This window comes from Nannospalax galili, unplaced genomic scaffold (assembly GCF_000622305.1).
Source record: "Nannospalax galili isolate Female #2095 unplaced genomic scaffold, S.galili_v1.0 scaffold995, whole genome shotgun sequence".
Taxonomy (NCBI): domain Eukaryota; kingdom Metazoa; phylum Chordata; class Mammalia; order Rodentia; family Spalacidae; genus Nannospalax; species Nannospalax galili.
The window spans coordinates 979313-1003374 of NW_008337291.1; the positions used below are offsets into that span (position 1 = coordinate 979313).

At 43.7% G+C, this 24062-nt stretch overlaps 1 protein-coding gene across 8 annotated transcripts in view; it reads right to left on the minus strand.

Moving 5' to 3' along the window:
- Mgat5 (alpha-1,6-mannosylglycoprotein 6-beta-N-acetylglucosaminyltransferase) overlaps nt 1-24062 on the minus strand; it is a 339269-nt gene that overhangs the window by 22762 nt on the left and 292445 nt on the right. For all 8 annotated transcript variants that reach the window (XM_008832465.3, XM_029563238.1, XM_029563240.1 and 5 more), the window contains 4 exons: nt 22678-22827; nt 13453-13599; nt 5572-5688; nt 2601-2675 (listed from right to left, as the gene is read on the minus strand). In XM_008832465.3, coding sequence (XP_008830687.1) covers nt 2601-2675; nt 5572-5688; nt 13453-13599; nt 22678-22827 — 489 coding nt within the window. The remainder of the gene's footprint in view (nt 1-2600; nt 2676-5571; nt 5689-13452; nt 13600-22677; nt 22828-24062) is intronic.

Below are 24062 nucleotides of genomic sequence, written 5' to 3' on the forward strand. Positions count from 1 at the left end.
TCCAGATCCCTAGTGGATGTCTGAAACTGTGCACAGAACCAAACCCTATACATGGCATGTTGCTTTTCATTGTACAGACATATGATAAAATTTAATTAGACACAATGGGAGATTAAGAATTAAAAGTAACATATAACATTAGAACAGTCTACTGTAATAAAAATAAGAATATGGTTTCTTTACCTTGCAAAATATTATATTGTACTGTATTGATATTTTCCACTTGGTAATTTTGGATCTTAACTACCATGTACATACATGCTTGTAAATGTGCATGTGCAAACATGTGCACCTGCATACCTGTTTGTATTTACCCATCTCCATCTTCTTTTTTTTGAGACAGGGTCTCCCTGTAGCCCCAGCTAACCTGAAACTTGCTATGTAGACCAGGCTGGCCTCAAACTCACAGAGATCTATCTGCCTACCTCTGTCTCCTGAGTGCTGGGATTTAAGGTGTGCACTACCAGACCCGGCCTACCCATCTCCTCTTAGTCACTCCCTGCCCCCCTTCCAGCTGATCAGATGCTTTGCCCCCAAAGCCTAGGCCCCAAGGCACCAGGACTGTGGGTAACTAAATCCTCAGAAAGGGAAACTGTGAATGAGGGAGAACAGTGTACTGTGTGTTGTTTTAGTGCATGTTAGCACAGACCATGCTCAAGTTACGATAGTATTGTCATTTCTGTCTCATATAAAGACTGAATGAGACAATAACTCAAATGCTAAATTCCTATGGCAAAGTCTGATGAGTGATATATAATATGTATAATTAATTACAATTTATACTATAATACAGCATAGTGTGTTAAACAGTACTGATGAACAGCACAAGTCTGCACTTCCTAAGCTCTGTATCAGGCCCTGTTCTTAGCACTTCTTGTGAACTGGCTCCTGCAATTCTCACATTAGTCCTGTGAAGATAATCCTATTATCCTTACTCCACTGAGGGGAAACTAAGGCACAGAGAGTCTGAGTAACAAATGGTTAAATCCTAGAATCATAAACTCATGGTGCTGGAAGTTGAATCCAGATGGCTGGGCTGGGAAGATGACTGAATTTGCAAAGCGCTTGGTTCATAAGCATGAGGACCTGAGTCCTCAGAATCTATGTAAAAAAGCTGGGCACAGTGATCAGTGCTTGTAATCCAAGCACTGGAGAGACATACATAGGTGGATCCCTGCGGCTCAGTGGATAGCTAGCCTAGTCTACTTGGTGAGCACCAGGCCAGTGAGAGATGCAGTTTCAAAAAGTGTGGACAGCACCTGCAGAATGGTATCTGAGGTGTCCTCTGGCTTCTACATGTATGCACACACATGTGTATATGCACTTGCATATACATGCATACTAGCATATACGTGTACATGCATGCTTGTAAATGTGCATGTGCAAACACGCATGTGTATTCATTCATCTCTTCTTGACCATTCCCTGCCCCCAGCTCAGGTGATCAGATGCTCTGCCCCAAAGCCGAGGCCTCAGGGCTCTAGTCTCCTTGAACCACCAACTTCCTCTGAAACCCTACTGGGCTGACAATCTATGTTTAAATTTTTTTACTGTTTCTATTTTCAGCTGCTACAGTTCTTAGTTCCATTGTGGGAAGATCCCTTGATCAATCTAAAACACCTTGCTTTGCCCTATAAAGGGAACCCCCTATTTCTGGACTTTGGGCAAGAAGTTCAGATTCCCCAACTATGGGAGTTCTGGTTTTGTCTATTTCTGACTCAGTGTTGCTTTTGAAGCCCAAGGAATTCAAACATCATAAAAGACCTCAGCAACACTTGTGCCTGTCACCTCTAGGAGCACACACCTGGGTTTCACATAAGGTTTCATTTGAAAAAGGGCCCAGTTTTAAAACCACTAAAGACTTCTAACATGGTCAGAGTTTCTGTGTGTATACAATTAAAGGAATGCTTAGAAAATATAGCTTTGATTCTTGCATTTTGTGTATGTGTGTATTCATGTGTGTAGGTGCATGTGTGTGCACATGCATGTATGCATGTGGAAGCCAAAGACAACTTCAGATGTTATTCCTTAGGCTCTGTCCACATTGATTATGAGATAGTTTCTCACCAGCCTGGAGTTCACCAAGTATGCTAGGCTAGCTGGCCAGTGAGCCCCAGTAATCTGCCTGTCTTCGCCTCCCCAGCACTGGGATTACAAGTGTGTACAAGCCAATGCTTGGCTTTTTATGTGGGTTTTGGGAATCAAACTCAGGTCCTAACTCTGGCAAGGCAAGTACTTCACCAAAGGAGCTTTGTCTCCAGCACCTCTTAGGCAGGAGAGACACTTGTCTGTCTTTCACCCTTACTGAGTCCTCATGTGCTTAGAACCTGCTCACGGTAGAGTTCAGTGGTCATGGAGGGCTCCATCTTGACTACTCAGTCTCTTATTCTAAATGTCATATGACTTTTCATTGTCACAATGAGTATGCCCTCGACAAAGACTCCCTTGGGTGACCATGATAGTGCTACATTTAGAATGACAGCAAACCATTGTGGAGTCCACAGCAAGCAAATAACTAGAGAAACACATTGAGTGAGAGCCCTCTGGGAAGCAGGAAGCAGGACACAGCAAAGACAAGGTAGACTTCTGTGGGACCTTACCTGTTTTTCGATGAAAGCATTGATTCTCTGTAGCATCCCTTCACATGTGAACTCATATGGCATGTACGGCTCAATCTGCAGAAACAACATGGCACCATGAGAGGGGACACAAGACACGTGGCACTTACCAGTTCTCCATCACTCACACTGGTACCCACACCTAAGGGAGCCTTGGCAGGAGTTAGAACTACAGACCTAGAACTGGACAATCAGGGATCAAGTTTCACTGTGTTCTTCCTTAGACCTTCACTGTGTTCTTCCTTAGACCTGGAACAAACAATTCACCTTCCCTAAGTCTCAGATACTTGATGAAGAAGAGAGTGGTAAGAAAAGTCCACCTCTGTTGAGTTGTAGTGAAGACTAAATGGGGGAAAAGTACTAGTGTCAAGTTCATAGTAGACCTTCAACAAATGGTGGAGATTATCACTTATTAGCAGGTAAGCTATGTGGGGTAAAGACTGTGGCCATGGATCACCTGTATCCTAGGGCCAGGCATAGTATATAACATACAGAGCTTTAGTGAACATCTGTTGAATTAACACATGGTCACTGCTCTGAGAAAGGCATGGGAGAAGGGGCTTAGGCACTGGTCTACAGTAATAGGTGAGGTAAGAGTGCACCCAAAGAACTCATGGTATAAAAAAGGTGATAAAGTGGCACAAGAAGCTCAGCTAGAGGCCCTGGGAGGGCAGAACATCAAAGCAAACTTCTGTTCATGCTGGGCTTTTAAGGCCACAACTTGGGAGGGCCAAGAATTTTGAGACAGGTACTTACGTAGCCTAGGCTGGTGACCTTGCTCTGTAGCTGTGCTGGCTGGTTTTAGCTGTCCAATTCAACATACCCTAGAATCACCTAAGATATTCAACAGAGGAATCATCTAGATTGGGTTGGCCTGTGGACCATGTCTATGGGGGGATTGGCTTGATTGTTAATTGAGGTGAGAAGATTCATCTTGAATGTGGGTGGGACCATTTCATGGGCTGGGCCCTGAACTACATATGAGTAAAGAAAGCTAGCTGAGCATAAGGAAAGGAACAAGCAGGCAGGTTGGGTGCTTTCATTTCTCTTTAGTGCAGATATGATGTGACTAGCCATGGCAAATTCCTGCCAGTTTGACTTGCTCTAATAATGACTATAACCTGGAATTGTAAGCCAAATACACCCCTTACTCCCCTAAGTTGATTCTGGTTAGGGTATTTTTATCACAGCAATGGCAATAAAATTAGAACAGTAACTGAGGGTGACCTCTGATGCTCCTTCTTGCACCTCCAAGAGTGCTGGGATTATAGCTGTGTACCATCACATCTGGTTTATGCAGTCCTGGAGACAGAATCCAGGGCTTTGTGCATGCTAGGCTAATGTTCTACCAACTGAGCTATATCCTTGGCCTGGAATGTGAGATTTGACATGAAAAACAGAGGAAGCTGGAGCTTGAGACTGTGGGTGCTGGTGAGATGAGACAGGAAAGAGACTCACAGTTCCATAAAAACCTTGTGATTTCTAGACTACAGGGGTGCCTGGAAACCTTAGTAGGTGCTTCCTGGGGTGAAGGAGTCACTGAGACTCCTGAAGGAAGGGAAGGAAAGGCAGAACTGAATTGAGGTGATGCTCTGCGGCCAGTGTCCTCGGGTATACCAATGGGAAATGGAAATTGAATCTGAGAGTAAGTCATCAGTGGTTCATTGGTTGCAGCTTCATGGAACCAATAGTACTGTTGGTGACAGGAGAGAGAGCCACCTTCACCAGTTCTCCCCTGAGCCTGCATTTACCTATCTCCCTCATAGCACACTTATATCAACAGGTTATAAACAAGGAGCAAAAGTGCTCTGAGAGGAGAAATACAGGCCAGGGTATGCCTCAGAGTGTCTATAGCAGTGCTGGAATAACTGAACTCCTACACACAGTAAACTTCCATGGGGTGTCCAGCTTCATTTATGTTTTTGGGGTACACACCCAGATAACTGAACTCATATGGATGGGAAACTTCTCTTGGGGTGGCCAGCCTCATCTGTGCTTGTGGAGGTAGATGCCCCTTATCCCCCAGAGTGGCACAGAGAATGCTCTGTGCACACACACAAAAAAAGATACTTAAATGCTCAGAACTGATCAGAAGAATCCAGAAAGGTCACTTTACCAAACAAACACTACAAAAACTACTTTACAAGGCTGGGGAGATGGCTCTATTAATAAAGTGCAGTCCTGTATTATGTAAGAAAGCAGGTTGAGCATGGGCCAGGGGAACAGGGCAGTGTAAGCAGCATTCCTCCTGCCCTGAGTTCCTAACCTGACCTCCCTCAAAGATGAACTGTGATCTGGGAGATGTAAGATAAAACAAACCCTTTCCTCTCTAAGTTGGTTTTGGTCAGACTTTTTATCACAGCAATAGAAAGTAAATAAGACACCTAATCATATCTATGAGCATTAGGTTCAGTGAGAGACCCTGCCTCAAGAAAAACAGTAAGGTGGAAAACTATAGAAAAAGACACCTAACATCAACTGTTGGCCTCCACACGCATATGCATATATATACACCCCCCATGAACGCATATGTACAACACACACCCACACACCCCACCCCCTCCCCACATACACAGAAAGAAAGAATGAAAAAACATCTACTTTACAGCATTTACCCCAGGGTTAAGGTAAAATAAACAGCCCATTTTTGCAGATATCTACAAATGACATAATTAGATCATGTGCACAAGAATGAATTAACCCCTCCACCCACGCCTGGGACTCAAGAGGTCTGTCACAAGGGTCTGTAAAATCCCAACCCACATCTGGCTGCCAGCTGTTTTGCATTTCACAGAGCCTCCTTGAAATACTCAGGTCAGACCCCACAGCTTGATGGTGTTCTGTGTCCAGCTAATATGGACAAGCTACATGTACCAAGAGCAAGGTCCTGCAATGCTCTGCACACATTACAGGTCACAGTGAGAATGTGGAGAGGCAGAAGAAAAGAAGCAACCTTCTGGTTCAAGATGGCTTTCACTGCGTCCTCTACTTCCTCACGATTGCTGAGATCCACAGTCCAGACATGCGGGCGGCCGATGAACACTTCGGCATACGGGTGCTGGGATGTCAGCTGGAAGACAGAAGACAAGTCCCACCCCAGTCAGTTTCACACATTCAGGATCTGTTCTGAAAACTTCTGTACTAGACGATGTTGCGCTTTTTACAGCACACAGTTAAACCTCAATGAGAAATGATACATTCTTGTCCTTTCCCTTAGTAATCAAATGTCCTAAGGATACACAGGGAGATAATAGTAAAAAAAAGGTAGAGATGGCTCCAAAGTTTGAATCCCACTTGGAAATAAAAGAAGGTCATAACAAGGAGACAAGGAGGCCATGACAGGTGTTTTTTTGCTTTTGTTTGGTTAGGTGGTGCTGGGGACTGAACTTAGGATCTTGTGCTCAGTAAGCAGGTACTGCATCACTGAGCTGTACTCCTAGCCTTTTGTGGTAGTTAATATATTGATTGTTGAACTGACAGGATCTAGATTCACCTAGGAGACAAACCTCTAAGCACCTCTGTGAGGGAGTTTCTAGATTTCATTAATTAAGGTGAGAAGACCCACCTAAATACGGGTGGCACTATTCCATGGGCTGGGGTCCTGGACTGAGAAGAAGAGAAAGTGAGCTGAGCACCAGCATTCCACACTCTGCTTTCTGGCTGTGGATGCAATGTGACCAGTTGCCTCACACTCTTACCACCGTGAAGTCCCTGTCATGGACTGCATCTTTAAACTGTGAGCCAAGGTAAACCTTCCATTCCCTAACTTGCTTTTGTCAAGTATTTTGTCACAACAATGGAAAAAGTAGCTACAGTCCACGATGGAAAGAGCACTGGCTTTGGAGTCTACTGACCAGACCTGGAATCCAAGCTCTGCCAGGGGCTTAGATATATGACTCTACAACAAGTGACATAAGCTCCCTGTGCCTTGGTTTCCTAATCTGAAGGGTGGGGATAATAACTCTCAAGCAGGTGCTGTAGAGAATGAACAAGATCATGTTGAGGCAGGCCTTACGAGGTCCATGATTGGCTACTGCCACCCGTGTTCATCCATGACTGGGAAGTCACAATAATGATCAAGGCTGTAAGCCAGACATGATGGTATATGCCTGTAATTTCTATACATGGCAGCCAGAGATAGCAACATCACAAATTTGAGGACAGGTTGGGACTACAGTGAAAACCTATCTCAGAAGAAAAGAGAAGAGTAACAGCACACACAAGGCGACAGCAGGAGAGACAGTGCCATCCGAAGAACCCAGAATTTTCCAAATGGATTCAGGAATAACCATAGCAACAGGAGAAAAATTTTATTTAATGTCCTTATTTATGTGTATGGGTATGCACACATGTGTGCAGGTGGCCACCAAAGCCAGAAGAGGGTATTGAATACCCTGGAGCTGGAGTTACAGGTGGTTATGATGGGAACCAAACCTGTGTCCTCTGCAAGAACAGCAAGTGCCCTTGACTGCTGAGCTCTCTCTCTAGCCCCAGAACATGAAATTTATAAAGACAGCTCGGAATAAGAAAAGGAGTGAGTTTCCCACTTAAAGGAGATTTTATTTTAAGATTAAAGATGTGGCCATGGCAGATGAGATGGCTCAGCAGGTAAGGGTGCTGATGAGCACTGATGGCTCAGGAGCAAGCCTGATGGCCTGAGCTCGATCCCTGGGACTTACATGGTGGAAGGAAAGAGCTGATTCACTAAAGCTGTCCTCTGACCTCCACATGCATGCCATGACACATGCACACCCCTCACACAAAATAAAATGGATAAATGTGATAAAAACAATAAAAGTGAGGCTAAAGGGGGCTGGGAGGTGGCTCAGTTGATTGTGTTCCTGCCTAGCACGCACAGAGCCCTAGGTTCCATGCCAGAACTGCATAAAACCAAAATGTGGTAGTGCACGCCTGAATCCCAGCACTCCCAGCAGGAGGATCAGGAATTTAAGCTTATCTTCACCTACACAGTAAGTCTGATGCTAGCCTGGGCTTCACGAGACTCTGTCTCAAAAAAAAAAAAAAAAAGTTAAAGAAACCAAATATGCAGCTTGACGATTCTGATTTCATCAGAAGTTCATTCTTCAAGTCAGCTAAACTTGTTAATCATGTCTCCCACGCCTCTTCTTGAAGTAGTCTAACAGGAGCCTTCTACACAACTGGGGAAACATTTCAGGTGGGGGACCAGAGATGCCTGGTAAGGACATCAGGACAGTCATGCACGGGAAGACTTGTCCATTCCCCAAGAAACTTTTATTCCTTTGGTGTTGGGAATTGAACATAGGGTCCTGTGTGTGTTAGCATGTTCTTTACTACTGAGCTATGTTACCAGCCCAAACAGTTTTCAGATGTTTTACTGGGCTTTCATGTGGATTTATCAAATAGAAGTCCTTGATACAGTTTGAATATATATTGGATTTTCCAAGCACAATTACACATACAGCATATACATTGAAAAAGTTTGTACTCTTTTTTTTTTCTTTTTTGAGATAGTATTTCATTGAGACCAGGCTGGCCTGGAACTCATTTTTTGGATAAGGATGACTTTGAATTTATGATCCTCTTGCCTCTACTGCCTAAGTGCTGGTATGACAGGTGTGTAGTACCGTGTTGAGTTTATGCAGTGCTGGAGATAGAAGCCAGGGCTCAGGCATACAGGCAGGTGGGCACACTACCAACTGAGCCACATCCCTATGCCTTGTATTGTTTTATTTGGGACTTCATCCATGAGCAGTCACCATTACAGATATACATCACAGCAAAACCAATGCCACTGTGGCTATTCTCCTCCAGTAAAATATGCCCACATGGGTAGATACCACATTAGTAACAGTATGCATATGTGTGTGATATGTATACATACTGGTGGTCAGCTCCCTTTTCATATGTCGACTATCAGAAAACAGGTGACAGTGTTCAGCCGAATGCTTTCTTTTTAAACATGAGCATTCACTGGAAGGAGGAATGAAACATCCCATCTTCTACTACAGTTCTTGATATGTAATACTGAATCAAATATGTATTACTTTGTTAGAAATTGTTTTCCATTTATTTCTTTGTTATACAGTGGAATTAGAGATTTTAAAAAATGATCTATATAGGCAGGTTCTATTACAAAATATTTTGATTCAATATGAATCAATAAAGTCCCACATTGGGCTAGGTATTGGCACACATATTATTTATCAAGTTTCTTATATATCAGGAGGATTCTAAGGTTCTTGGGCATTTATGAGTTCTAAGACCACACAGCTAGAAAACAGCAGAGCCAAGTTCAAGTCAAAAAAGTAATATCTTTGTGTGTATGTGTGTTTGTACATCTGTGTTTGTGTATGCATGTATGCACATATGTAGAGGCCAGAGTTGTGTTGTTCCTCAGGACCCTGTCCACCATTTTTATTGAGACAGGGTCTCTCACTGGCTCTAAACTCACCAATCAGCCTAGAGTAGCTGGTCAGAGAGCCCCGGGAATCTGCCTGTCTCTGGCCCTTATGCCTCTTCCTTTCCCTCCCAGTGTTTGGACTATACGTGCTTTTTACCTGGGTTCTGAGAACTAAACTCAAATCCTCCAAGCACCTGGAACCCAGGGCCTCTCGAATACTTGGCAAGCACTCTACTAACTGACTCACATGCCCAATTCTGTCTTCCCAGTCCCAATTCAATAGCTTGGAGCAGAAAAGAAGAGGATGCTTTAGAGAATGTTGCTGAATTCTTAAGACAAAGATGAACAGAGCCTTTAAGTCACTCTTAAAATTCACCAACATAAAAACTACATCCCAGGGCTGAATTTATGCACACATTAACCCTTTTGTGAAGATGAACAGAGTGTCACATCATTTCCTTTTTGTGGCCTCAAGAAAAAACTAATTAGTCTTTCCATGGGTGAATTAAAGCTGCCATCAGTATCACCATTCAGTAATTTCCATATTAGCTGAGGCTCTCCCTCCCCTCTTTTAAGGCCTCTGCTTATTTACAAGGCTGCTTTAAGCACTTAGAAAACACACAACACTGAGCTGTCATTTGCATTTATTGAGGGTTACTTAATTTTACGAGGTAGCACATGGTGATTCATTAGCCCTCTCTGAATGCTGTGTTCCTCCTTGTTAATTTATTGGGGACTGGATGATCTCAGCCACTTCACTGTGTATTGGGTCAGTAGATTTATTGGAGTATACTCTGATTAAGTAGTCAACACCTTGGTAAATATGACACAGGACTTTAGAATGGCCATTAAACCTCCAAGGAGAATATGAGTTCTCCTTGTAGGAAAAACCCAAAGGTAGAAAGTTTCTAACAGTTAACAAAGTGGGAGAATAACAACCTAGTAATATGTTTCCCAATATATAAAGATAAAAATGTAACTTATATTAAGCAGAATGAACCAATTCTATTACTTCAGGCATTATGGGATTCCCCCATCTCACTGAGTAGACACTATAATTTTAAAAACTGGTCCAATGTAAAAATAAAAACAAAGTTAAACTTGCATTTAGAAATCTCGATTTTTTTTTTCTTCTCTTCAAGGGAAGGCAAAGACTCAGAGTCTATTGATCATCATCAATTTATGTGGGTGAGCTGCTAAGGCATGAAAGATTCATATGGACAGCTTTGAATTATGTGACTTTGGGTAAAAAAATTTCCATCTTCTGAGGTAAGAAATATAACTTCTAAAGTTTGTGTGATGTCAGGTGTTCTCCTCGCTGACTCTCCACTTCATTTTTTGAGACAGGGTCTCTCATTGTACTTGAAGCTTGCTGATTTGGCTAGACTGGCTGGCTAATTGCTCCAAGTATCCTGTCTGCCTCACTAGCACTGGCATTACAGACATGTGCCACCACACTTTTTTTTTTTTTTAAATTGTGTTCTAGGTATGGAACTCAGGATTTCATGCTTGTAAGGTAAGCACTCTACCCAATGAACCACATGTCCAGGCCCCTCTAGAGGTTTTGGACTAAGAAATCTATAGACCTGGTGACAGCTCTTTTAAAAGCATCTTTGGCTAAGGAGATGTGGTGGCTTTGTGGCACTAACAGGTAGCCTTCCTGGCCATGAGATCAACGTCACCATCCCCTTTCAGAGCTTCCAAGTGTTGCTGGGGGGACTGGGCGTTGTATGAAATGTGCTTTCTTGCATGAAGAAAACTCACCTTGGGTAACCACTGTTCATCCATGCTGGTGACTTTTGGGCTAGCAGTCCCCTTTCCTCCTTTCTTTCAAAGCCCACCCTATCCTCTTTCAGTTGAACATTCTCCCCGGGCACAACTCTAAGTTAACTCCCCTTCATTTATCCACTTAACTATCTTTTATTTTTTGAGACAGGGTCTCATGATCCAGGCTGTTCCATAGCTGATGATGACTTCTGATCCTCCTGCCTCTACTTTCTGATTTCATATGGTTCTGGGGATGGAACCCAGAGCCTCTCACATACTTGACAAGCACTCTATTAACTGAGCCACATCCTCAGCCCCACTTGGCCCTCTATACACTACACTGATGATGCAGATGCCTTCTCATGCTTCTACATCAGTCAGGGAGCTCCTAGAAAATGGGATACAGCCCACTAAATCCCTCCAGTATGGCGGCTAGTACCAGACTACATGGGGACAGGCTCAGCCTCAGTCCCCTCCCTAAGTCATCTGGGTGGGGTCACTCAGGGAGCTACTATTGACCAGATTCCACACTCTCTCCTGGAGTCTCACTGAAGGGCTGGCGGAACCAGCCCATGCAGCTGTATCCAGGTCTCTTCTCCCTTTATGCCACACAAAAATGAGCATTCTCCCTGACCTCAGTATAACTGGATTACTACATGATGGAAAACGACAGAGAACAATGGACACATTATCCTGATAACTCCACACTAGCTGATCTGAGCACTGCAGCAACATCATCCCCTGGGCAAAGAGCAGAATATGTTCAAGAGTGTCCAATTTGTGTGCGTGTGTGTGTGTATGCATGTTCATGTACATATGCAGGTACACATGTGTGCACGTGCATGAGGAGGCCAGAAATCAACCTTGGATGTTGTTCCTCAGGTGCTGTTTACCTTGTGTGTGTGTGTGTGTGTGTGTGTGTGTGTGTCTTTTAAGACAGAGTCTCTCATTGGCCTGGAACAAGCTGTAGAAGCTAAGCTGGCCAGCTAGTGAGCCCTGGGGTCCATCTGTCTCTATCGCCCAGTTCTGGGATTACACATGAGTGTGTTCCATGCCTATTTTATTTTTCTTTTTTTAACATGAGTTCAGGGGAACAAACTCAGGTCTTCATGCTGTGCGTCAAGCACTTTGCCTACTGAGCTATAGAGAAAATATTCCCAAATTTTATATGATAAAGGGTTAACTCCCTAAATATCAAAGGGGCCTCTACCACTCAATAGCACAAAACTTCAATAAATCCAATTTAAAAATAGGCAAAGAATCTGAATAGATATTTCATTAAAGACTTCCAAAAAGCAAACACATAGAAGAGGTGGAGAAATGATATCCGAGGAGCAGTCTGCCGCATGCGGGGGAAGGGGGGATGCATTTAATCTACTCTTTGGTGGACAAGTTCAGGAAAATGACCTGAGGGTTTGAAAAAACAAATGCTGTAGAAATAGTTGCTGCTGTCACAGGAGGGCTGTCCATCACAGTAATCCCCCAGCTGAAGGCCCTGAAGGATCCTGCTTTAACTTTCCTGTGCATGAGCAGCCAGGAGAGCTACTAACTGCTCAGAAACAACAAGAAAATCAATCTCACGGTTTCTTGCACACACCTGTTTCTGCCGAGAAACAGCAGTAGCCCCCACTTCCCTGCTGCACTGATCACCCACACTAAGCTGTAAATGACTTCTGCTTATTGTCCCACATGAAACCCAGCCATGCTCAATGGTGATTCATCACCTACTGCGGATTTCCAGAGCATCTCTGAAGGGAAGTAGAACGAGGCTTCTGTGAATGGCTCCAGCAATGAGTGGACGGCTTCACAGGATGGGGCCTGCTGATATGGGCTAAAAACTCAGGCACTTTCCCTTCACCATCCATGGTGTATCTTTCTCTTTTTCTTGGGTTGATGGCGTGTGTGTGTGTGTGTTGTGTGTGTGTGTGTGTGTACTTGTGTGCACAGAGGCCAGAAAGTCAATGTCAGGTGTTACTCCTTAGGTGCTGTCATGGAACTAACTAAGGAGACTAGGCTGGCCAGCCAGTGAGCCTCAGGTTATCTACTCTGCCTCCTCAGTGCTGAGATTATAAGTGTGTACTGTATGCCCAGCTTTTTGACAGAGTTCTGGGGACTGAATTCAGGTCCTCATGCTTGCATGGCAAACACGTTATTGATTGAGCTGTCTCTCCAGCTCTGAGCCGAGATTCTTTGGCAACAATCACTGACCACATTTTTTTCTTCACTACCTGTAATGGAGAGGTGAGTCTCTACAAGTGTTACTCAGTTGCCTCCTCATTCCCTAATTAGAAGACTAGAACATCCAGGCTCACCTAAAATGGAACAGGGGTAAGGGCTGGAGAGTTGGCTCAGAGGAAAAAGCATTTGCTATGCAAGCATGAGGACCTGAGTTCAAATCCCCAGCATACACTGAAGAAAGAATCAGTGTGGGCATGACAGCTCACCTTTAATCTCAGAGCCTGGGGATCTCAGGGCAAGCCAGCTAGTGAGAGCAGTCAAATCAATGAGCTCTGGATTCAGCAAGAGACCTTGCCTTAGTAAATAAAGTGAAGATTGATGGAGAAAGACGTCTGATGTCAACCTCTGGCCTCTACACATGCATGTATGCATGTGCACACAAAACACACATATGTGCCTCCCCACAAAGCAAAACTAAAAAGAAACTAGAATGATCTTGATACTCACCTCTCTCAGTGTTGGCTTGCCAATGAAAAAGTCTGTGTTTTTGCTGCTTTTGGGAGGACTGAACTTGGGGTTCAGGAAAGCACATCCATTTGCAATGGCTTCTAGGGGAGCTGGGCCCTCGTAAGGGAATCCAAGCCCAACAAACAGCTGTAAGACAGGAAAATACATCATATTAACGCCTCAGTCAGGACCGGCCTCCTAGCTCACAGGGGACCGTCCCTGTGGACTCCTATAACACTCTGTAACGGTCCCAAACCTGGAGGGTGGGTGGCTTGTGGCAAAGGGAAGGGGTTTACATGAGGATCTGCAGAACAACAGGGAGCCTGTGCAAGTCCCCATGAAGTGGCTTGCCATGCTGTTTTCCTTTTCTGCTATGAAAGTTAAGAAGCTCCAGGGGTGGTAAGGGGGTAAGGAGGTCAGAGTATAAAATGAAAAACAACAACAAAACCCAAGACCTAACAATCATCTTTCTGTCACTCTGTAAGAGACACGACTGGAAAAACACTTGCTTAACTAAACAGAAGGTTTCTTCACCCAAGCAGGGGAACAATGGGCCCTTTCAGGGACACCGGAGCCCAGGGACAGAAAGGTCATTTGGTGGTCTGATTACAGTTCAAATGGAGCTGCTTTGGAACTTGGGTAGGTCAGTAAACACAGGTTTTCCAAATAGGGTTTTCACTGGGGATGCCACTGGCTGGTGGGGGTTTTATTTTTTTTGTACATGGAAGCAGAGGTTGCAGTGTTGCAAAGTCTGCAACTCCCCCAGCGTCCTTCCCCAGCAAGCGAGCCATGAGTTCCTGCATATGGACTGTAGATGGTAGCAGAGACACGCTGAAGGTCCTTGGTGCACTCAACAGCAGGGAGCCCCGGGGACAAAGGGGATGTGCCACCATGGCTCAGTGAGTTCAAAAATACAACAGTCTCTGTGTATGCCAGGTGTGGGCATACTGTGCACTGCTGCAACCAGGCAAGGTCTAGGTCTGGCACTCTCTGCCTACATGCAGGACCCAAGTCTAAAATGGCTCCACTTGACACATCAAGTGACAAAGGATGTGTTTGAGTTTGGGTGTGGGGGGGAGGGGGAGCAGGCAAGGGTGGGGTGTGTGTGTTCCTTGTGTTTTCATGTTTAGGAACACTCAGACAGTCTCACCCCAGTGATTCCCTCCACTCCCAAGAAATGCAGGCAGGGATGGAAATAGTCTAATGATTAGACACTTGTGCCTCTTCCTTTGGCTAGGGACTATTGAAACAATGCACCCCAAGAAATTGGAGTTTTCTCAGGAACCTCAAGCTGGGGGAAGGGAAAGGCTGAAGCCTGGTACCAGCCAGACAAAGAACTTGTCTCTCAATTAGAGATTTCACACAGTACTTGTCAGACCACATTGCAGGAGAGACTGGGGTCTTGACAACTAAATGATGGGCAGGACCACATCTTGACCAGGACTGCTTAGCTATGCCCCTTGCCCTCTGTTTAAACCTAAATCTTATGTCAGGACCCCAAAGACGGATTTGGGAGGTCACTGGAAAGAAGACCTTTTTGTTCTTCTTCCCAATATGGCCACGCTGAATAAATCTCCTTTTTCTTCTTTTCATGATTACTTGCTTCTTTAACAGGCCCATAGAGGATAGCTAGCCCAAGGCAGCTTGTTAGGGTGGCCCAGGGCCCAGGCTCTGACCCGAACAAGTCTGGTAAGGGTTGGGAACGCAGGATAGCATAAGGCATCTATTTCTTTTTGACTCTGAGGAAAAAAAGTTAGCAGATACAGAGAGTCTCTGCAGATTTAACAAGAGCTGTTGGAGCCCATGATATTTCTTGACTGCTAGAAATCAGGGTCTGCCATGAAGTATCATTACCCCCCTCAACTCTAAATTGTCAAAAACAATTTGGGAGGAAGTGGAAGGAGCACAATGCTTGTCCACTTAAATAGAAAATCTTGGGGAAAATTAATTATCTCCTTTAGATCAGCCAATCTGAGCCTATTAATTAAAATGATTTGAGGCTGTTGCTTGATGAACTTGAATGTGACCTAGGTTTAATTATATCTGAATAACAATTTGGATCAACTCTATGCTCTACTGGCACCGGACTATCTCTATACATATAAACACTTTGGGGGCTGGGGGGTGGCTCAGTGGTCAAGTACTTGCTGCACAAGTGTGTAGATCTGAGTTCAGATCCCAAACCCCACACAAAACTGGATGCTGCAGCACACATCTGTAATCCCATCTCTCCTGTGGAGAGATGGAAGGTAGAGACAGGAGAATCCCTAGAAGTTCAAGGGCTAGCTAGTCTGGTGTATGCGGCAGTGAACAATAAGGGACTCTGTCTCAAACAAGGTAAGGTAAGGATGGATACCTGGGGTTGTCCTCTGACCTTCTCTGACTATGTCACAAGTGCACCTTCACACACACACACACACACACACACACACACACACACATCATATATATATACATATACAAAGATCAAATAATAGACACTTTGTTCTAACTCTCCCAAGCCCCACTATCTTCCAAGGACACTTGTGCAAACACCACACAATTTCTTGGCAATGAATTTTCTTGTCAAACTAATTAAGATAGCAGGAAATACATGGCTTGAAAACATCAGAATAACAGTTTTCTGTTAGCTGTCAATAAGTGATTTTTCCCTTGCCTCCTATGACACCACAACGGATCACATGTATGGAGGTTAAATAGCATACTGAGGGTTGAATGACAGCAGGAGAGGCAGAGAAAATTCACCATCTCCAACAGGAAGCTTCTGCCTACCTATGGTTTTGCCACACAGGGTACTCAACTATGCCAACTTGTTTTTCCCCTAACCCTTCACTGCTCTATCATGGTGCCTACTTATAGGTTTCTTTAGCATGGAAGCAAGAGGCCAAGGCAGAAACACATTCAGTGGTTGGGAAGATGATTCAGTCAGTAAGAATGCTCTGTTGTGTAAGTATGAGGACCTGAGTTTGAATTCCCAGCACCTACATTAAAAGCTAAGTGTGGTCACATGCTCCTGTAAGCCCAGCACTGTGGTGGGTGGAGGGAGCCAGCGTAGCTCCAGATTCATTCAGCCCAAGACCCTGTCTCAAGGGAATAAGGTAGAGTGTAAAAGAGTAGGGCATACAACGTCCTCCTCTGGCCTCCACACGTGTAGGGGTATAGGGGTGTATACATCTGTGCACAAACACCCCATACACGCTCACTGTCCTAGTTAGATTTAACTGTCACCTGATTAAGGAGTATTAATTGAAGAATTTCTCTCAGATCAGATTGGCCTGTGGGCATGTCTGTGGGGGACTATCTTGATTATTGATTAACATAAGAAGGCCAGCCCACTGTGGGTGGTGCCATTCCCTGGGCAGGTGGTCCTGATTTGAATAAGAAAGCTAAGCATGAGCCTACAAGCACAGCCAGCAAGCAGTGTTCCCCCATGGTTCCTGCTTCAGGTTCCTGCCTTCAATGACTATAACCAGTAAGCTGAAACAAACTCTTTCCTCCCCTAAGCTGCTTTTTGGTTTCATTACAGCAAGAGAGATGAAACTAGAGCATAAGTCACACACACACACACACACACACACACACACACACACAACGGAATGTTAGGACCAGGCGTGGTGGTGCACACTTTTAATCCCAGCACTTGGGAGGCAGAGGCAGAGGCAGGCAGATCTCTGAGAGTTCAAGGCCAGCCTGGTCTACATAGTGAGTTCCAGGACAGCTGGGGCTACAGGGAGACCCTGTCTCAAAAAGGGGGGGGTGGCGATGTATTCAAGTGCTAAGGTTGGTTAACTCTTAAGGAGAAAAACTGGCCATACTGCACACTGTGTGTCTGAGTTCTGCCTTCAGAGCCCATAGTCTAACATGGGTATTCAAGGTGGCAGACCACATTATAGCCACAATTGAAGCTCCACCAATGACTGTTTCTAAACAGAAGGAGCACATACTCCAAAATTAAAATTTTGACCCAATGATACATGGGAAGTTCAGATAAAGCCCTATGTATTTTATTCAATGGCAAGGATTGGAATACCCCAACAGTTACTGAATTCTTTTTTTTTTTTCTGTTTTGAAAAGAGAAAGGATTGTTTTAATCACAGAGTTAACAAAGATTCCTTTAACCAGGAACACAGGTATCCTTGTGAGTACAGTCCGTGTTTGACCAGTTTCACTCACTTCTATTACATGTATATGCATGTGTGTATGGGTATGTGCACGTGTGTGTGTGTGTAGGCCAGAGGTCAACCTTGTGTGTCTTTCTTAGTCATTTTCCACCTTAATTTCTGACACGGGGACTCTCATTTTTACCTGGAGCTAACCAATTTGGCTAGGCTGGGTGGTCAGCGAGTCCTGGGAATCCACCTGTCTTCACCTCCACAGCATTGGGATAATAAGCGTCACCATGCCCAGTTTTTTAGATGAATTTTGGGGATCAAACTCAGGTTCTCACGCTTGTGTGGTAAGAACTTTATCAATAGCCATCTTCTTAGCTTCAGTCTCATTTATCTGTCTGTCTGTCTATCATCTAGCTCTGTGTGTATGGTGGGGATTGAACCCACAGACTCATACATACTAGGCAAGTGCTATCTCACTGGGCAAGTGGCTATATCACAGAGCTGTACTCCAGTGTTGTTCCAGTCACTTTTGATGAGGAACACCAAGAATAATTAAATACCGAGCCCACATAAACTCAGCATGTATTTTTCTGATCATTGTTAATTGGCCAGTAGGGGAGACTCAGGAGAGAGTTTGAGCAATGAATTAATCTCAGCTTACCCAATAAATTGATTGCTGGTCAACGTGGCAGAGAAAATGAGATGATTAACAGTATATGTTGTACAGTCAGGAAGCCCAAGGTTCAACTTCCCATGCCACCGTTTCCTAGTTCAGTAAAAGTAGTAGTTGCCTCTGTGTCTGGGCATTCCAAGGCTCATTTATAATCTCTTCTATCTAGTGCTAGAACCTTACCTAAGGCAATACAAACACTCTGTCTTCTCAGGTATAAAGTAGAGCAAATACCAGATGCTTTATTTCATGGAGTTGTTGTGAGGATTGAATGAGATATTATGTTGAAACCACAGTAACAGAGATGAAGAATTAAGCAAAAGTAAAACCATACCACCCTAGTGAGTCCTGATTTGCAGGTTTCAACTGCTCTCCTGGGGTCTGGTAGAGCAAGTGGCTTGTCTGTGGTCCTCAGAGAAATCATTCAGTTATTGAAATTTATAGTTCTATTAGAAGAGGATTATAGATTTACAACAGGTTCCTAGCACTTTTACTCCCAATGTTCATGTTATACCAACATCCTCCTGCCTTCTGAATCCTGGGCCCCCAAGGGCATCCTGAAATGAAAATTCTACTGAGCAGAGGGTTCTCTGGACCTGAAAGAATTTCAAAGATAGCTTATAAGCTAGAGATATATGTCAGTGGCAGCATGCTTGCCCCAGAATGCATAAAGCACTGAGTTTAATTCCCAAATAAGGCAAACATCTCAAAGACAGTTTATAACCATGAGCCATTAATATTAATATATTAATATATACTTGTCAGATAAACATGAGCTATGTAATCCATCATGGGCTTCCTCATGGGATACCTATTTTTAATTAATTTTTTATTTATGTATATGTGTGTGTCTGCTTGTCTGTATGAGTGCATATGCCTGCAGTGCCCTCAGAGGCCAGAAGAGGGAGTTGGAATCCTGGAACTGTGGCTGTGAGCTGTCTGATATGGGTACTGGGAACTGAACATGGACTCTTTGAAATAGTAGTACACTCTGTTAACTGCTGAGACATCTCTCCAGCCCTGGTACTCATTTCTTTAAAGGGTGAACATTCTTCTCATGCTAAAAAACTGAGGGGCACTCCTGGCTGTTTGGCCTTCTCTGTCATCATAGCTGGGTCTTAGGGTTTTTTTTTTTTTTGTCCTCTTCTGAATGGAATGGACTTCAGTTTTAGTCTGTCTTCCGTTTTCTGTCATGGTAAATGGATGGTAGGTAAATAAGTGTTCTTTTAAAATCTGCAAGGCTGAGGGAGACATTCACGAAGCCGGGTAAATAGATGAGTGTGAGACAGTAATGACAGACTGTGAAAACCAGTTCTGTTACTTGTTATTTTAAAGGAACTTGAACTTTTGGCAGGATCTCGTGCAAAGAAAAGTTAAAAGAGGCAAATGGCAAAAAATAGTACCACTGTGAAAGGGCCCCGGACATCCTGATGACTAAAATGTCAAGCTAAGAAAGAGAACAATAGGAAGAGAACAGTGAAACTGGGGGACTCCCCACCTACAGAGGGCCACAGGCAGTCACCAGGACAGGTGACCCTGGAAGGAATTAAAGCCTTCATTAAAACAAAGCAGGTCTTGGCCAAAGAGTTAAAGAATTTGTCAAACTATTTTACCCATGAAATCACACATATAACTTAACAGCAGAATGGACCACATATGTTTATGAAGAAGGCAAAGAACAGGCATTTATTCTTTTAACTGGTGGGTAGCCATAAAGTTTTGTTTTTGTGACTTGTATTATAATTGTGTATGTCTCTCTCTCTGTGTGTGTGTGTGTGTGTGTTAGTGTACGTGCGCATCTGTACCATGGCATGTGAGTTGAGGTCAAAGGATAATTTTAAGTGGGAGTCAGTTTTCTCCTGGAACTCAGGTCCTCTGGCTTGTGAAGAAAGTACCTGTTGGGTGATCTTTCTGGCTCCCTGCTGTCCCACATTAAAAAATCCACCCCCCATTTTTGTGCATGTGAGAGCAGGTGCATGCATGCCACAGTGCAAGTGTGGAGGTCAGAGGACAACCTTGGGTGTCAGTCCTTGCCTTCCATCTTGTTTGAGACAGGGTCTCTTATTGTTTACTGCTGTGTATACCAGGTGAGCTGCTTGAGGATCAGTTTTTCTCTTTGCTTCACCATAGGCACTGGGTGTACACTACTACCACATCTGGCTTTATGTGGGTTTTTGAGGATCCAAACTCAGATCCCCATGCTTGTATGGTAAGCACTTTACCCACTAAGCCATCTCCCTAGCCTTCCATGAAGATGGTATGCCAAGGGCCTGGCAGAGTTTTAATTTCCAATTAGTAAGTATCATCAGTTGAAGCCACCTCCATGATTTGACCTCAGTCTGCTGTGAGCATCCCAGAAGTCTAGAATTCACAGTGACAATGACTGTGACCACCTCTTAAAGCTACAATGAGATGCACCTTCTGAAAACCAAGTTGGCTGGGGAGACTGGTTAGTAAAGTAAACTCAGGATTAAACCTGAGTTTAATCCCTAGAACTACATAAAATAAGCCAGGCATGGTGGCACATGCTGTAACCCTAGTGCTGGAGATAAGTGGATCCCTGGGGATTATTGACCATCTAGGCTAGTCTACTTGATGAGCTTAAGACCAGTGTGAGATCCTGTCTCAAAAAAGCAAAGGTGGTCAGTGCCTGAGTAACAAAATCCAAAGTTGACTTCTGGCCTCTGCACATATGCACATATACCACATATATACTCATGTACAATCACAAACTCGAGCACACATACACAAATAATTCTCAGTGGTTGCCAAACCACCTACACCACAGGGCCCGAAATCTGCCCATGTCTGTGACAGACCCCATTCTTATCAAATGTCATTTTCTAACAGCAACTGTAGTTAGACTGGCTTTTAATTCTCTCCTGAATATGTCACTGGCACCTGGGCCACCTGAATCTGACTCTTTATGGCCCAAATGTCAGGTATGTCTACACCCCAGCCACCTCTCGGGTCTTCCATAATACTTTCCTCGCTTCCTGAGTTAGTGGGACTTTGTATTCATCTGAGCCTCCTTAGTGTCCAGCACATACTTATGAAAGGAAGGGGTGTGAGGAGAAGTTTGCCAGGGACTTGGCCCCTTGAGCAGGGTGATTGGGTGGGGAGTTTGGCATCTATGGCTTCTGTGAAAGCTGCTACCCCGTCAAAAGCTGTCCTTCCAGATGGGAAGGGCCTTACCTTTTCAACCTGTAGCTCCTGACTTGCTGCCCAGCATAGAAAAAATCCTTCATGAATAGGGTTGCTTTTTATTTTTACATTTTGTGGTGTTGGGGATGGATCCCAGGTCCTTGCACAAGTCAGGCAAGTGCTCTACCACTAGGCTATATTCTAGCCCTATGAATATGCCTTTTCTTTTTAACTTAAAATATTTACTATTATCACTGTGTGGGCATGATATGTGTGTACGTGTGTGTGCATGCATGTGGAGGTCAAAGGACAACTTTGGGGGGTTGGTTCTCTCCTTCCACCTTTATGCAGGTTTTAGGAATCAAACCCAGGTCACCAGGCTTGTGCAGCAAGCACTTAACCGACTAATCCATCTCGCCAGCCCTCCTTTGAACTTTATAAAAAATAATATTTTATTCATTATTTCTTTTGAGTGTTCACATGATTTTTAAAAATTTTTTTAAATAACTACATGATTAGAAGAAGCATTTCACTACAGCTTTAACGTATTCAGTAACACACTCCAGGGCAAGAGTACATACATCTCTTTCACAAGTGGCTACAAGTTTCTAGGTTCACAGTTGATCACATTTTTTAAAAATACAGAAACAGTGAATGACACTGTAACAACTTCTGTCCAAAACTCATTTACTTTTCTGTAGAAGCCATTCTAGCAAAGCACTGCCCAGTTATTGCTTAAAGTTCTTTGTTTCTTGAGACAGGGTCTCATGCATCTGAGACCACAACCTTGCTTCATATCTGAGGATGACCTTAAACTCCTGATCCTCCTGCCTCCACGTCACAAGTACTGAGATTACAGGCATGCACAGCAGGCTCTGGCCTTTCTCTTTTAGAACCAATACACAGACATTGAAACACAAAATTACACGTAAGGGTTTATTAATTGTAAAGTATGTACACACAAACCTCCAGAAAAACCTTACAGTTAGAATAGTCCTAAGTTAATGGTTTTTGTGGAATAATCATTAAGGGAATTATTTCAACAAATAATAACAGTTAACAATACTTCAGGCATCACATAAAACTCAAGTCCAATTTCATTTGCTTCTGGGGCTGGAACCCAAGGCTTCATGCATGTTAGGTAAGCTCTCTACCAACTGAGCTACACTACCTAAAGTTCTGTTGCCTAAAGTTCTCTTGCATAGTTAAAAGAAAGCAGGAAAGACTTTGATTTTTCAGTGCCTGTGGAAACAAACCCATAAACTCTGGTGAATTTTTATGAATCTGCTGAGAAGTTACCTTGGTTTCCCGGAGGAGGAACTGCAGGTCCCGCCCACTGAGGATGCCGTGGTTTTTCACGTAACTGGGAATGTTCTTCGTGATGGAGCCGTAAACAGTGGCATGCACTTCCATGTATGTGTGTATTATATTCAAGTAGAACTGCTTATCCTAAAGTGGAAACACAAGCAGAAAGTTCATTAGTATGATCTGCCTGGTAGGTCAGAGCCTCTTGTAAGAGCTAGATGTCACAGAGATAGGAATTGTTAATATTGAGATCTCACAAGTGTGGCAAACCAATACTGAGATTTCTTTTAAAAGCAGTCTGGTTCAGAGCTGAAGAGATGGTTCAGTAGATAAAGAGGAAGACCTGAATTTGGATCCCAAAATCCATGTAAATGCTAGACAGGTGTGGCAACCTGCCTGTAATCACTGTGCTTGGGAGGCAGCGACAGGGGATCCCTGGAGCATGCTGGCTTTGCTAGACTAGACCAATCAACTATCTCTGAGTTCAAGCGAAACTCTGTCTCAATATATATGGTGGAGAGCAATCAAGAGAGACACCTGGCATCAAATTCTGGCCTCCACATGCACATTATGTAGACACACACACACACATACACACACACACACACACACACACAATAATTTGTCTCAATTTTGAGGGAAGAAACAGTTGCATTGCCACTGAAAGATTTGTAAGCAGTAGCATGTTATATACAAAAAGTATTATGGCATAACAAAAGCTGATGGCCAACTGTTTGGAAATATTATCCTACTTTGGAAATTATGAGGGACCCAACACATTGCTTTTGGCTCACCCTCTCCATTGAGGAGGAAGTTTAGGGGAATGAAGGCCTGAAGAAGGCAGTCAGTTGGACTAGAGTATTTATCTGGAGTTGTTAAGCCATCCCCAGGGAATACAAACATTTCCCCAGTGCTCGCCAATACTTCTTGTGATGATTAACTCATGTGATTAGAACTGTAGCCCATTTTGTTCTGAAGGTGGGGAAGAGGAGGGTTTCCCACAAGATGCACTGGTGCATTTAGCAGCTGGAGAGCTGAGGGTACCCAGGTGGGCTAAAGTAGAAAGAGAGGTTAAATGGGAACTTTGAGGCACTCTGAAGCAGTCTTGAGTAGTTATACTTTTTATCAACAGCAAAACTAAATCCTGTTCCCACGTCTGTAGTTGCCAAGTTTCCAGGCATGTTTTCTAAATTGAAACCACCTGCATGTAGAAGTAAGATTACTTTCCCTTCTCTTTGCTTGTGTGTGACTAAGTTGTACAAGCCTGATTTTTATATGGCTTGGTTGTTTGGGTGTTTTTTTTTTTTTTTTTTTTTTTTCTTTTTATTTTTTTTTTTTTTTTTTTTGAGACAGGGTCTGCCTGTAGCCCCAGCCTTCAC